At 40.5% G+C, this 16602-nt stretch overlaps 1 protein-coding gene across 6 annotated transcripts in view; it reads left to right on the forward strand.

Moving 5' to 3' along the window:
- Window positions 1-745: 745 nt before the first annotated feature.
- The window catches only part of BTRC (beta-transducin repeat containing E3 ubiquitin protein ligase), a 184720-nt gene continuing 168863 nt past the window's right edge, over window positions 746-16602 (forward strand). For 2 of the 6 annotated variants that reach the window (XM_047702061.1, XM_047702062.1), the window contains exon 1: window positions 833-1012. In XM_047702061.1, coding sequence (XP_047558017.1) covers window positions 965-1012 — 48 coding nt within the window. In that variant the 5' untranslated portion in view covers window positions 833-964. Of the gene's footprint in view, window positions 1013-1247; window positions 1425-16602 lie in introns of those variants that run through there. The other 4 variants (XM_047702067.1, XM_047702064.1, XM_047702060.1 and 1 more) reach the window with 4 other exon arrangements.

Here is a 16602-nt window from a genome sequence, read left to right on the forward strand (position 1 = left end):
GGATATAGTCATGATCTAACTGTTCGTTGAACAGATGAATAAAAGAGTTTACAATGGAAAATGTCCCTGTAAGTGAAAAGGCATTTTCCTAATTCACTTATTTTATCAATTTGGATATTCTGTACTAGCCTATCACTTTTAGCCCAACCCTGGTGTTGAGAGAGTTAGGGCAGACCCAATCTCCAAAATAAAATCGTCCCTTTCAAGGCCAAACTAAATACTTACAAGCTTTATGTGCTGGATGGCCATTGTATCCCATCACTGAAGGCCCTTAGTGCAAGGCTTCAGTCCCAGGGTTAGCAGTACCAGCCATGCCTTCTGAGCACTAAACACCCAAGAATTTCCTGAGGTGAGTTCTCTTTGGCCCTGACTTCTTGTGGGGCGAGAATAAGGTCCTCAGGAGAGTGTGGGGGTGAAAGGTTAGAAGGACCCTGAAATTCTGCATTGGTCTGTGAGGTGCTGCTCGGACCTCTGAGTCCTCTCACAGTTTTTTCCAGTATTTGGGCTACAGGTGAGTCAATGGTCGCCAACGTGCTATCAAATGCCAGGCAAGCAGCCACTGGCGTCTCTCGGTAACCACGGAGACACCCATGCCTCCTCCCGTTTCCCATCCGTAGAGGCTGCAAACTACGATTCCCATCAGCCGATTTTCTCCACTTGATGGCGAGTTGTCTAGATTTGGCTTTCGGCCACCGCCACCGTGCCGCAGTGAACCGCGGGAATTGCGGTTCGAGTCGAGGCCTCACTTTTTGCCGCCGGAAACTCCAGCACTACAAATCCCGTGAGCCAGCGGGCTCACGCATGTGCACGGAACAGCGGGTCCTCCCTGGCCCCCTGCCGGTGCCTGAGAGGTAAGAGAGGGCGGGGGGAAGGAAGAGGAGGCGGATCCGGGCGCTGCGTTGGCTGCGGCCTGGCACCAAGGGGGCGGCCCCGGCGGAGTGCAGACCCAGTGGCCCCTGTGATTATGGATCCAGCCGAGGCGGTGCTGCAGGAAAAAGCGCTCAAGTTTATGGTGAGGAGAAGGCGCAGGCCGGGGAGCGGTGGAGGTGGTGGCGTTGGCGACGTCGAGGAGGCTCCGGCCTGGGCCGACCGCCCGCGGGAGGAGGGGGCAGCGGGATCCTGGGCCGAGGCCGGCGGCAGGGGCAGCTGAAGGGACGGGACGGGAGCTCTAGGGAGGAGGGAGGGGGTTGCGGAGAGGACCCGGGGGTGGGGGCAACAGCTCCGCCATCTTGTGGATGAGAGGCCAAGTGACAGCGGGAGCTTAATCGGGGAGGGGGCTTTGGGCGGCGCGCGGAGCCCTGGAGGGAAAGCGGGGGCGAGGGGACAGTTACTGAAGAGCCGAGGAAGCCGAGAGGAGAGACGCGGTGAGGTTGCTGGCAGGGCCTTCTCGGTGTCAGGGTTACGGGTAAGGCCCAGCAGAGGAGGTGCGTTCAGGAGTGGGGAAGGGGAGCGCAGGATAGTGGAAGGAGAGATATAGGGTGGGGGCAGGGGGGGGTGACGGGCTAGGCGGGATGCAGATAGGATCTAAGGGTGGGGGAGAGAAACCCAGGGCAGGTGGGAGACGTAGTTTTGTCGAATGTGGGGGTGGGGTGAGGAGGAGGGGAGATAGCCTTTGCCTTCAGGGTACAATCCCAGTTTGGCCGAACTAATGTTGACAAACTCTGGAAAGGTAGAGACCTTACTTAGGAGGTTAAGGAGACCTAGGACTATGGTGATAGTCTCTAGAGAAGGAAGGGGGTGTTGACGGCAAGCCAGAATTACAAATGTCAGAAAAAGGGATACATACTCTGCTTTGAAAAGAGAGGGTAAATATTGTAGCGAGGACGAAGTGAGGTGATAAAAACCAAGAGGTTGATCTGTCAGGAAAACATGGGTACAGGAGCTTGGGGAAAAAATTAATATCTCATAGGGTAAAACAAAAGATAGTGCTAAATAGTAAAGAAAATAAAGTATGGGGGCTTGGTGCTATCACTTTCTTAGAAAGGAAAGGCCATGGAGATTACCATTGCAAGACTCCTAAGAAGTGATAAGATCTGTGGGGAAATTCAGGAGATAAGGGGAGATCTAACTAGTGGGGAATAGGAAATGTCAGAATTGGTGGTAACTTACCAGTTTTAGGTTGAAGCACGGTATGAACTTGGATTGGAATTTGTTGGGTGTATTTAAATCCTTTGGAGCCTAGTTCTTTAACTTTGTATCTGCTTTTCTTTTGCTATGCTTGTTTGGCAAATTTGTGTAGGCTGATATTTGATGCTTTTAATCTGATGCTTCTTGTATATCCTAGGTGTAAAACCAGACTTTGTGGTTACAGCTAAAGAATGATGGAATGCCTAGACTGCTATTTTAACAGGTGGCTTTAGGGATATTGATATTATTTGCAGTGGAGTCTTACTTTTTCAGAAGTAATTGTAACCTGGCACTCCAAATCTCATTTCTTTGATAGTTGTTATTTTGTTTTTGCCTGACAAAATTGTTCTGCCAAAACAAATCTAAATAAACATGGGCATTATCCTAGTTGAAATTTTGCTTTAAACTGCCCCACTTAAAAGAATATATTCAGAGACTGGTCATATTTACTAAAACTTCATTTATTTTGTATCCGTGCTTTCAAAAACATCTAAAGTTTGAATATATCATTAACAAAATCCCATTAGGTTTGAAGAAGGTTCTTGAGTTTCTGCCAGTGTTGAAATTCTAAAATATTAAATTTTTTTGGACTTTAGGAGTAAGGAGAAGTTGCTTGATATTTTACATTATTTTACATGGAATAATAATCTCTATGCTAAATAACTTGTATGACAGCTTCTCGATTTAAGTCAGAAAATTAGCAGCTGCTTATTTTTGTTTTCTTACTTAGAGGTTGACTAAGTCCTAATCTTGATACTTGTGTCAAATTTATGGAATAATGTGATTTATAGATCATCAAGAGGCATTATGAGATCATCTTCTTTACTCCCCATTAGACTTCAGCCTAGGAACATTCTCAACTACTTGATCTCCACTTTGTACCAGTCAGTTAATGTTTCATAATGGTCTCCTGATTGAGTTAAAGTGGACCTGGAGATGGCCATGTAGTAGTTTGCAGCTTTTAGGGCACCACACATTATTAAATCTTGAGTCACTTTCTATAGGAAGAAACCAATTTTTACTTTGATTTTAGTAACTTTGATTTTTGACCTTGCTTGGATGAAATAATTTTAGGGCATATAAAATTATTTTTTATAGAATTGATAGATAAGTGGGACAGTACAAAAGGTGACTTGCAGTGTAGCAGACCACTCCACAATTTAGTAGCTTAAACAATTTATTATTTCTCTCAAATTTGTGGTTGACTGATGGTGTTGGCTGGGGGTGTTGGCATACATAGCTGGAATGTTTAAAATGGCTACACTCATATAGCGGACCTCTGGCTAAGAGTACAGTTAGTCCTAATGACCTTCATTCCTCCTTTATGTGACCCTCCCCCCCCCCCCCCCCCCCCCAATTCTCCACCTGGCCTTTGGATTCACTCAAGCTGAGTGGCTGGATTCTGAGGAGCATTCTAAGAGACAGGAAATAGAAGGCATAATGCCAGTTCTCTTGCTCCTTGGATTGGAAGTCTGAGAATGTCACTGTTGGTCAAAGACAGTTGAGGCCAGCCCAGAGTCAGAGGGAGGGGAAAAAATCTCTACCTGTAGGCAAGAGGAAGGACACACACAAACAGAGAGGGAAATTGCTGGAGGCCATGCCCTTTTGAGACTGGCTACCAGGGATGCTGTTGTAGTTGGGTGTTCATGCTAAAAGTACAAATGGGATTAGCCAAATTTGTGAATAACAACATTGGGTTTACTTTGGCAGCATCTCTTTTGAGGTTAATTTCTTAAGGTGATCTCCTGCATGACTTGCCTTTAATACTGTCACTGCAGAAATAATACTGGGTGAATTAATATGATTCAGTAACTTTTCTTACTTGCTTGAGAAATGTGTGTATCTAAAAGCAAGAAATTGCATTTTAAAATAAATACTCAGATTTTTCACTTTTCTTTGAGTCAGTGAGATTGATTACCAACTGGTTGGATGAACATTTGAAACTAGTTCTTGGTTTAAGTTGTTGGAGTTTTTATGTATCTCTTACCTGTTCTCAATTTTAATTAGCCTTCAGTTTCTTTTCTGGATAGTCTTATATACCTTATATAGGTATTAAGGTATAAAATTATGAATTAGTGATAATTCTTTGTGCTAATTTTTAAAATTTGTGTTTGTAACAGATGTACATATTATCTGAAGTGAATTATTAGATGTAGAGAAAATGCTGCTTTGAATGATTGTCAGAAATTTTTTATTGCTAAATTAGAAAGTGAAATTTCAAAAGAAACCACTTATTATTCTATATTATTTGTGTAGTGTTTAAATCCTGAAAGAAAGGAAGCAGATGTGAATTTTTTTCCCTTGCTGAAGGGAGATGGGACAATATGTAAGATCTTGATCATGTATAGAAAAAATTATTTTATGGTAAATGGCATTACAATAAAAAGGAGCATGAAGAAAGAAAAAATATCTTTGTGCTATTGAAGTATTTAAAAATTACATCTTTTTTTAAAAAAGATTTTATTTATTTGAGAGAGAGCGCACTTGAGTGATGGGGGGAGGGGCAGAGGGAGTTGGGAAAAGCTGGCTCCCTGCAGAGCATGGAGTCTGACTGAGCCTGGAGCTTGATGGGAGGGGGGGTGCTGGATCCCAGGATCCCGGATCATGACCTGACTGAAGGCAGACACTTAACTGACTATGCCACCCAGGCACCCCAAATCCTATCTATTTTCTAGCAGTATTTTAATATATCACAGAAAGTGCTTTCTAAGTGTGAATAATAATTCATTGAGGATGAAGCGGAAAATATTTACCAATGTTTAACAAGTTGGTCACTATAAAGAAAACTGATTCTTTCACCAGCATCCGTAAATTGGAAGTAGAGGAGGGGGCAAAAATATGGGAAAGTTTCACTGGATCTTACCATTTGGACTAGTATTCCACAAGATTCACTTTATACTTTGGGACTCTTTGGATAATTCCCCTTACTTTCCCAAAGCCTGACTGAGACAGAGGTAGAACATTTTACAGAGAAGGCTCAGAGATAACAAGTGGAATAAATACAGAGAGTAATGTTGACTTAAGACTGTGATTTGTTCTCCGGGTCACTACCATCATAGTTCTTGGATTGCCTTCATATGTGGCCAGGGTGGGAGTGGGAAGTAAGGGAGCAAAAGCTGCAGAACCCTGAGACAATTTCTTCCTGCCTAAGATGAACCTTCTGAGTTGGAATTTCCTTCTAAGGTTTTGGTCCTTCCTGAGATCTGGCTCTCCCTTCAGGATTTACTTCCCTTCTTAGCTTGTGATCTTACCTGACCTGACTCTGTCAATAATGGGATAACCACCGTAGAAGTGGGAGAGTTGTGTTTTTTTCATTTTTGTTTTTTATTTTTATTTTTTTTATTTTTTTTTAAAGATTTTATTTTATTTATTTGTCAGAGAGAGAGAGGGAGAGAGAGCAAGCACAGGCAGACAGAATGGCAGGCAGAGGCAGAGGGAGAAGCAGGCTTCCTGATGAGCAAGGAGCCCGATGCGGGACTCGATCCCAGGACGCTGGGATCATGACCTGAGCCGAAGGCAGCTGCTTAACCAACTGAGCCACCCAGGCGTCCCTCATTTTTGTTTTTTAAAATATAGTTAGCCATGAGTAGATAACAGCTCCCATTTATTTAGTGTTTACTATGTGCTATTCTGAATTCTTTTTTTTTTTTTTTTTAAGTTTCTTTCTTACTTTTTTTAATCTCTGCATTCAGTGTGGGCCTCAAACTCATGACCCCTGAGATCAGGTGATGCATGTTCTTGTGACTGAGTCAGCCTGGTGTCCCTGAATACTTTACATGTATTATTTTATCTAATCCTTCCAAAGGTAGATTCAGTATTATTGTTACTCCCATTTTCAGACAAGGAGACTGATTCCAGAGAGAATAAGTAATTTGTACAAAGTCACTCTGTTAGTAAGGAGTCTGACATCAAACCCATGCAGTCTGACCCAGTACCCTGACTTACATTATATTTAATCCTTGAAGAGCAGAGAAACAATGGACTATGATGGCATATTTCTTTGCAAGTCACATGGTGGCTTGAGTGGAAGAGTTACTTGTCCAGACTTACATGTAGATTTTCTAATCATTTGAATTATTGAGGAAATGGAGTAAGTCTTTATAGTTGTCAGAGTGTCATTGTATCAGTCAGCTGTTGCTAGGTAATAAAACCCACACAGTATGGTGGCATACAATGATAAACATTTATTCTCATGAATATGTGGATTTGCTGCGTTTTGGATGGTATAGACTGGACTTAGTTGGGTGACTCTGGACTTGGCTGTTCACTGTTACATATGATATTCTGGAACTCAGACTAAAGGAATGGTGACTTAATCATGCAAAGCTGTTAGAGCTACAGCAAAGGCACGAGGGAGCAAGTCCAGTTATTCACGTACCTTTCAGTCATTGGTTCTGTCACACCTGCCAGTATTCCATTAACCAAAGCAAGTCACATGGGCAAGCCCAGAGTCAAAGGACAAGAAAATATACTCTGCCCATAGAAGGCATGTGGGGAGGGAGTAATTTGTATAATAATGTACTACAGTAGCAATTGTCTATATTAAAGTCTAGTATACTTGATTTATAGAACAGTGAAATGCTTACTGTGACAGCTGTTGTGCTTTCATTCTGCTCATTGTTGTGCTATCCTGACTAGTGCTTTCTCACTTTGGTTACTGAACAACACCCTTGGGTTGGATACTTTTAAAATCACTATTTAATAAAGCAGGTAGCTTTGCATCATGTTACGTAAAATTTTTTAAAAAGGCATAAAGAAACAATTAGGTTCTTTTTTTTTTTAAAGATTTTATTTATTTATTTGACAGAGAGAGATCACAAGTAGACAGAGAGGCAGGCAGAGAGAGAGAGAGAGAGGAGGAAGCAGGCTCCCTGCTGAGCAGAGAGCCCGATGCGGGACTCGATCCCAGGACCCTGAGATCATGACCTGAGCCGAAGGCAGCAGCCCAACCCACTGAGCCACCCAGGCGCCCAACAATTAGGTTCTTGACATTAATCCACAGTGATGCCCTGAAAAGTTCATCAGTATTACAAGCTATTCTGTCCTTGGGAAGGATTAAAGTTGATGTCATTCCAATGACATTTGTAACAGAATTTGAACTATAACAGAATTTGAATGAAGGTCATACATAATGCTCTAACAACTCCCTTGGTAGTTATAGAGCTCTTAAATCCCTTCTCTGCACCTAAATTTGAGGCTGCAAAGGTATGGTACTGATATTTTCAGATGTCTGGAGGACAGTCAGGTTTTCACTGAAAAGTCACGGAAACAGACATCCAGGAATTATGTAGCACACGGATAATACTTTTGGAACACAGATGCACAAATCCTTGTACTCAGGAACTAACACATCAACACTAATCTATTAATGTGGTTATTTGTTAGATTATGGGTAATATTTCAAAATACTTAACAGTATTTGAAAATGTGCTAGTAAACACAATAATATTACTTAGGGCGATTTTTCTTTTCTTTGAATTCTTTTAAGTTTTCCAGATTTTCTACAGTGAGTATGTATTGTTTTTAGTCAGAAAAATTTAAATTTAGTATACTGAGTGCATATATTTATAAAATAAGTACCCCAAATGAAGACCTGCATTTGATCATGGATTGCAGTGTAGCCAAGCTCAAGCTCATCTTTTTTTATTTTTTTTAAGATTTTATTTATTTATTTAACACAGAGAGAGATCACAGGTAGGCAGAGAAGCAGGCAGAGAAGCAGGCAGAGAGAGAAGGGGAAGCAGGCTTCTCGCTGAGCAGAAAGCCCGATATGGGGCTCGATCCCAGGACCCCAAGATCATGACCTGAGCTGAAGGCAGAGGCTTAACCCACTGAGCCACCCAGGCACCCCCCAAGCTCATTTTCGTAACTGGAAAATGGGCAATTGTTAGTCTTTTTTTTTTTTTTTAAAGATTTTATTTATTTATTTGACAGACAGAGATCATAAGTAGGTAGAGAGGAAGGGAAGCAGGCTTCCTGCCAAGCAGAGAGCCTGATGCGGGGCTTGATCCCAGGACCCTGGGATCATGACCTGAGCCGAAACCCACTGAGCCACCCAGGTGCCCCAATTGTTAGTCTTACCTACTTGAAAAGGTTCTCTTTTTTTACCCTTCTGAGTTCATTTTATTTTAGTTATTTTTTAAAAAGATTTTATTTATTTATTTGATAGAGAGGGAGAGTACAAGCAGGGGGAGCAGCAGAGGGAGAGGGAGAAGCAGGTTCCCCATTGAGCAGTGAGCTGGATGCGGGACTCGATCCCAGGACCCCGGCATCATGACCTGAGCCAAAGGCAGTTGCTTAACCAACTGAGCCACCCAGGTATCCCTCAGCTCATTTTAAATTGTAAATTGCCATGTATAATATGTTAATTGATCATTTATACCATTAAACTCCTATATGTATCCAAGGTTTTCTTTTTTTATTTTATTTTATTTTATTTTATTTTATTTTATTTTATTTATTTATTTGACAGAGATCACAAGTAGGCAGAGAGGCAGGCAGAGAGAGAGGAGGAAGCAGGCTCCCCGCCGAGCAGAGAGCCTGATGCGGGGCTCGATCCCAGGACCCTGGGATCATGACCTGAGCAGAAGGCAGAGGCCTTAACCCACTGAGCCACCCAGGCGCCCCTGTATCCAAGGTTTTCATTGGAAATTTAGGACTGTATGTTCCTAGATTGTGCTGGACTACTGCATTTTCCTTTTAAATATTACTTGGCAAAATCACTGGGTTGACAGCTGAAAATGAGGCCATGATAATTGGCATGCAACGTGATTTGATAAAAATGTGAACATAAATTGAGTTGCAAAACATTGTGTTATATGTGGAGGGAGGTGGTTATGGGGGCAGGAAGCGATGAAGATACAAAATTAAATAAAACTGTCTCTTCTAGAACTTTACAATCTATTGAGAAGATAGGAATTTATAATATTTTTTAAGTCATACCAGTAAGTGCCAGAATAGAGGCAAAAGTGCTGTGGAAGTTAACAGAAGGGAAATTAGTTTTAACTGGCGAGATCTTTGGACACTTTGTGGAAGAAGAAAGCTTCATACTGGATTTTGTAGAATAGATAGGTTTTGATAGACTTGTTTTTGAGGTGGGCATTTCAGGAAGAGGGAGTAGTTTGGGTAAAGGCCAGAAAATCAAGAGATCGGCAGGCATGGGTTGAGTAGACAGGTAAAACATGAACATAAGGGGGCATAACAGACAAGAAAGAAAAGAAAGACTGAGGACTAGGGAGTTTGGACTGAATCCGGTTTGTATGGAAGAATAATATTCTGGTGTACTTTGTGAATATATCTATCTATGTAAGCCTTTTAGAGAAGTAATTATACAAAAAGGTGTACAAGTCTAAGTATATAGCTTCTTAAAATTTCACCTAGTGATCATTTCTGTGTAAGCATTATCTAATATCTGTAGGTTGGTTTTATTTGTATTTAGCCTCATATATGGAATCATTCCAGTATACATACTTCAGTGTCTGGCTTCTTTTGTTCTACATTGTTTGTGGGATGATACATTCAGGTTGTTTTGTTGGGCGTAGTTCTGTTCATTCTTGTTGCTATGTAGTATTCCAATGTGTGAATATATTTAATATTTTTAGCCATTCTATTTTTTTTTTGAGATTTTATTTATTTATTTGACAGAGAGAGATCACAAGTAGGTAGAGAGGCAGGCAGAGAGAGAAGAAGGGAAGCAGGCTCCCTCCTGAGCAGAGAGCCAGATGCGGGGCTCGATCCCAGGACCCTGGGATCATGACCTGAGCCAAAGGCAGAGGCTTTAACCCACTGAGCCACCCAGGCGCCCCTAGCCATTCTGTTGTTGATGGACATTTGGGTTATTTCCAGTTTTTGGCTACTGTGAATTGTGCTGTTATGAATAATCACTTTCCCATTTTACACTTCCTGCAGCAGCATGTGGAAGCTCCAGTTGCTGCATGTTCTTTTAACACTCACTTGATACTGTCTGCCTTTTTCAGTTTAGCCAGACTAGTAGATGAATCGTACTATCTTGCTGCTTTAATTTGCATTTCCTTAGTGACCATTGTAATCAAGCACCTTTTTGGGTTTATTGGCTATTTATTTATTTGAGAGTGGGAGGAGGTAGAGTGGAGGGAGGAAGAGGGAAAGAGAATCCTAAGCAGACTCCACAGCTGGACGTGGAGCTCTATTTTACAACTCTGAGACCATGACCTGTATTAGCTCTTTAAATGTACTCTATTGTGAGGTGTCAATTTAAGCCTTTGTCACTTTTTTTTTTTAATTGGATTGTCTGCCTTTTTAAAATAAATTGATTTGTTCCTTATATTCTGAAAAATACAAATCTTTCATCAAGGATACGGTGTCTTTGTTGGAACAGAAATGTTTTGTTTCAGAATTTCATTCGAGAGATGAGTCAAAAATGTCACAAGGTTTTTTTGTATTACTTACTTAGTATTCACAGGATTAACAAGGTTTTTTCCCTCTATATACAAATAGTTTTAAAAGAATGATTGCAATTAACACCATCATTTTATAAAAGAGCTCTCTAATGCCACAAAAGTAGCAAGGATATAATCTCAGAATAAAAGAAACTCTTTGGGGTAGGCAGAGTAAGTACCCCCTGCCCCACCAATGCCAAGTACCAGTGAATTTGTTAAATTACATGGGGAATGAAGGTAGCAGATGGAATTAAGGTTGCTAATCAGCTGACTTTAAAATAGAGAGGTTATCCTGGATTATTTGTGTTGGGCCCAGTGTTAATCACAAGGGACCCTCAAGGTGTAAGAGGAAGTCAGAACAGGTCAAAGTGATGCCATGTGAGAACTCAGTCCACTGTTGGTGTCTTTGAAAATGGGAGAAGAGATACGAGCTAGGGAATGTGAGAAGCCTCTAGAAACTTGAAAGGACAAGCTGGAGCCTCCAGAACAGAACACAGTCCCACCAACAACCTTGATTTTTGTCTCAGTGAGAACGGTTTCAGACTTCTGAACTACAGAACTATAAAATAATAATTTGATGTTCTTTTAAGCCACTAAATATTTGTTAATTTGTTACAGCAGCCATGGAAAACTAATAGTCTTTCTCAAGAGAAAATAGTTACACCTAATTGGAGTGTGTATATTGATAAACACACACACACACACACACACACACAGAGTATCAGTATCTTTATTTTTAGTGTTTGGTAACCACCAATGCAGTCCTTTCTCTTTCTCTTAACATTTTACTCTGAATTAATCTCAGAATTACAGAAGAGTTCCAGGTAAAACACAAACGATATTTTTTCCTGAATCATTTGAGTGTAAGTTGTCACATCACCAAATGCTTCAGTGTGTATTTTCTACAAATAGACCACATTCTACATAACAATAATACAACCGTCAAAATTCAGAAATTGACATACAGTACAATAACATATCTAACCCCAGACCCCATTTAGATTTTGCCAGTTGTTCCAGTAATGTTCTTTGTAGCAAAAGGATCTAACCCAGAATCATGCATTGAATTTAGTTGTCATGTCTCTTTAGTCTCCTTCAGTGTAGAACAGTTCATTAGTTTTTCTTTGACTCTTGTGACTACGGCACTTTTGAGCATTATAGGCCATTTTGTAGTATGGTCCCTCAGTTTGGGTTTATCTGATTCTTCCTCATGATTGGATCCAGGTTATGTATTTTTGGCAGAAGTACCACAGAAGTGGTGCTGTAGTTTTACTTCTTGCCTCCTATTAGGTGACACGTGATTTTTTATTTGTCTTACAGTTTTGTTTACTTGATTAAGGTGGTATCTGCCAATTCTTTTAAAATATGTAATTTTTGTAATAAATATTTTATGGAAAAGGTTCTTTGAAACCAGATTACTATCCTATTCTCCATCAGATTTTCAATCTGTTATAATAGAATGGGCTTATGAATTCCTGTTTTATTTGATGGGCTATAATCCAATACTGTAATTTATTTTGATGCTTAAATTGTTCCCTCTTTGGTCAGTACTTTCTTTCTCTCTCTCTTTTTTTAAGATTTTATTTATTTATTTGACAGAGATCACAAGTAGGCAGGGAGGCAGGAAGAGAGAGGAGGAAGCAGGCTCCCCGCTGAGCGGAGAGCCCAATGCGGGGCTTGATCCCATGACCCTGGGATCATGACCTGAGCCGAAGGCAGAGGCTTTAACCCACTGAGCCACCCAGGCACCCCTTGGTCAGTGCTTTCAAGCTGATTCATCTTTTTTTAAACATTTAAAAAATTTTTTTAAAGAGTTTATTTATTTATTTGACTCATAGAGATCACAAGTAGCCAGAGAGGCAGGCAGAGAGAGGGGGAAGCAGGCTCCCTGCTGAGCAGAGAGCCCAGTGTGGGACTCGATCCCAGGACCCTGAGATCATGACCCAAGTGAGCCAAAGGCAGAGGCTTAACCCACTGAGCCATTCTCAGTAGAGAATGATATTTAGAAGCTAAGATCTGGGTGTTTGGTGTGCTTATTGTTGTTGGGCTGTCACTGCTCCCAGGCCCTCTTACTGGACAGAGGTAGGGAATATATGTATGTGTAAACATGCACACATGCATTATATCACTATTATAATTTTATCTATATATTTATATAAAACTGTGAGTTCACACTGATATCTCCAGTTCTAGTCTCACACCAAGGGTTCATTCAGTAATTTCCTTTCTGTAATTATAACTCCCTTTTCTGTAATTATAACTCCCTTTTCTGACAGTAACCTCAACATATTTTATTAATCAGCTTCCTTGTATGTGACCAGTCTCTACTATTACTGCTGTTCCTGACATCTACCACATGGATGCCATCCTCACCTTACCAAGGCTCCAAAATCCCCTGTCAGGCTCCTGCTCTTTGTTTGAACATCTTTCTCACCTAAGGATCTGATACCTTGTACTAGGTTGTTCTTCTCAGTCCATTTGGACCCTAGCACCCTGTGCAGGACTGCCAAGGCTGCCATATTCCTGTATGGACATTTTTTTTTTTTTTTTTTATCCTGCTAGGGCTCTGACCTGCAGTAGATCACTGCTGATTCTACCACCCCATCTTGTGTAGACCCTGTTTTGCTTGGCCTTAGCTAAACTGAATACGCATTTTTTTATCTTGAAAAGCTCAAACTCCATACCTGTTGAACAACAACTTTCTGTTTCCCTCTCCCCCAAGCCCCTGACAACCACCATTCTACTTTGTTTCTATGAATATGGCTACTCTAGATACCTCATAAGTGGGATCATACAGTATTTGTCTTTTTGTGAATGGGTTATTTTTCTTAGCACAATGTTCTCAAGGTTCATCCATGTTGTAACGTGTCAGAATTTCCTTCCTTTTTGAGGCTGAATAATATTCTACCATATTTAAACATCCCATTTAGTTTGTCCATTAATATCTTGCCAGACACTTGGGATCCTTCTACCTTTTGGCGGTTGTGAATAATGCTATGACTACAAGTCTACAGATATCTCAAGACCCTGACAAGCTTTATTGTTTGACCTGGGATCTGTAGTTTATCTGGAATTAATTAGTTAACATTTGGTGTGAGGTAGAGGACAGAATTCAGTTTTGGTTTTTTAAGTCCAGTTGATCCAATGTCATTTATTGAAAAAATTATTCTTTGTCACATTGCAGGGTCACTTTTGCCATGTATGAATTCAGGAATTCATACTATCTATCTATATGTGTGTGTGGGCCTGTTTCTAGGACCCTGTTCTGTTTCATTGTTTTGTTTATTCTTGTGCCAATATCATACTTTTAAAATATATTTGCATACTAGTTCTTGATATTTGATAGTATATGCCCTTCAGCTACCCATCCCCCTCAAGATTGCATTGGCTGTTCTTGGCCCTTTGCATTTCCATATATATTAGAATCTGCTTGTTAATGTCCATGAAACATGCTGCTATGGTTTTTATCGATATTGCATTGCATTTCTATATAAGTTTGGGTAGAATTGGGTAGAATCTATATAAGTTTGGGTAGAATTGAGATTGTAACACTATTGAGTTCTACAATCCATGAAAATGGTATATCTTTCCATTTATTTGAGTCTTTAATTTCTCTGTGTAGAGGTCTTTGTACGTTTTTGTTAGATTAATTCCTGGTTATTTGGTGTTTTTAGATGCTGGGGTTTTATTTTAGATGCTATTTTTGAAATTTAATTTTCTATTTGTTGCTCATTGTTCAAAGGTTTTCTGTCTGAGGTCCCTGGCCCCCATTCAAGATATAAATGCTTGCAGTGCTCTTTTCTGAACGGTCTCTAATTTACATCTGAATCTGATTCCCACTGAGGGCAGTAACAATAAAGATTAAAGATCACTCTAAGGTTCCCCTTAGAGTGGACTGGACTAGGGAGGAGGAAATAGACAGAAGCAAAGAGACCACTTAAAGGCTGTATAATAGTCCGGGCAAGAATCCATGTGGGCTTGAGCTAGGGCAGTAATTATGGAAAGAAGGAAAGATATTTAAGGAATATTCTCAAGATAGAATGAATAAGGTTTGTCTGGAGTAGAGTAGGAGAAATAAAGAAAGAGAAGAATAAAAAAGGTGTCAGGCATGATTTGTGGCAATTAGCTAGAGGGAAGTTTGTTGTAGTATAGGGAAGTGAGTATTTGGTGGGTAAAGATGTTGGAATAGTCCCTAATTTTAACAGGGAGACTAAATTTAAGATATGTTCAAATAGATAAAAATGGGCATAATGATATAGTATTAAGGAATTTGCCTTGGAATTTGGGAGGTGAAAAGCTGAGTGATAGGAATTCGTTGTATAAAAAATGGGCATTGTATAAAAATGGGCATTGTATAAAAATGGACATAATGATACACTCTTAAGGAATTTGCTTTGGAATTTGGGAGGTGAAAAGCTGAGTGATAGGAATTCGTTGTATTCTATTCCATACTTTTCTATATGAATACCCATAATAACAGGTTAAAAGAGAAAGATTTGGGTTCCTGGGTGGCTCATTTGGTTAAGTGACTGCAGGTCATGATCCTGGAGTCCTGGGATCGAGTCCCATATCAGGCTCCCTGCTTAGCAGGGAGTTCTGCTTCTCCCTCTGACCTTCCCCCTCTCAGGCTCTCTTTCTCTTTCTCTCTCTCTCAAATAAATAAGTAAATAAAATCTTAAAAAAAAAAAAAAGAAAGATTTATCCACATAGTGGGTAAGCCAAATTGAAGTTATCTGGACCACTCGACTCTACTTCCTATGTGATAGAAAGATCAGGATTCTTTTAAACATTGTGTTTGTTGTTTGAGTAATTTCATGATCACTGTCTCATTCTGGGGACACTGTTTTATCAGGATAAGCCAGATAAGGAAGCACAAAGCTACAGAGGCTTTTCATGCTAGCTGAGGTAGGCTAAGTGCTTGGATGTGGCTAGGAGTTAAGGAGAGGAAATTTAGCTAGGCAGGTGGAACATGGCATCTGTTGGCAACTCGACCAGATTTGTGGACTCAGAAGTTTAGCAAGGGAAGAATATTCTTTCAGGGGGAGAATAATGACAAGGAATCTGGGTGCAGATATTCTGGGGACATCCAGATAGGTAGACAGCATGAGTAAGTACTGAAAACAGGTAGCAAGGACCCTGATTATAAAGTCTGGGATAAGAAGTCAAACTGGAATACCCAGCAAGGAACTGGAGAATTAATTAATTGGTTCATTTATTCATTAGTGCCTACTGTAATAGTCCTATGCTTTACTATGCATAAGAATTATTTGGAGGGGGGTGCCTGGGTCGCTCAGTCCATTAAGTGGCTGCCTTTAGCTCAGGTCAGGATCCCAGAGTCCTGGGATCAAGCCTCACACTGGGCTCCTTGCTCAGCAGGAAGCCTGCTTCTCCCTCTGCCTGCCTTGCTCCCTGCTTGTGCTCACTCTTGGATGCGCTCTCTCTCTCTCTCTCTGACAAATAAGTATAATCTTAAAAAAATTATTTGGAGAAAATGTTAAAATACAGTACAGATTCTCAGCTCTTCTCCCTCTAGCTAATTTGGTAGATCTCAAGAATCTGCGTGTTTAACAAGCATCTCAGGGTTTCTGATGCAGATATTTCTCAGATTAGGTTTAACAAAATGTCTAGCCTATTGTGTCCTGGCCAGTGTACCAACAAAGAGGGAGTGAGGGAATATTGTGGCTAGAACCAAAGTAAAAGGTGAAGCCTTGTATGTGGGGAACATAGCAGGAAGGAACTGAGCTAACTGAAATCAGGAGTGAAGTCAGGGGCTAATCATTTTGTAATACAATATATGTATCAAAGCAACATATTATAAACCTTAAATTTGCACAATTTTATATGCCAGTTATATCTCAGTAAAGCTGGGGGAAAAGAGTGAAGGCAGAGTGATACAGACGTCATGGTAGAGGCTTGGAATCTCTTAGAATTCTAATGGATTAGTAGTAGGTTTCTAAAAATAATTTACTTCTGGGGCTGTTTGCAGCTGGAGAAATTGGTGAGCTATGGGGGCAGAAAAATGAGCAAGATATGCCATTTATAAGAGGTGTGTCTAGTA

This window comes from Lutra lutra, chromosome 14 (assembly GCF_902655055.1).
Source record: "Lutra lutra chromosome 14, mLutLut1.2, whole genome shotgun sequence".
In the NCBI taxonomy this organism is placed as follows: Eukaryota; Metazoa; Chordata; class Mammalia; order Carnivora; family Mustelidae; genus Lutra; species Lutra lutra.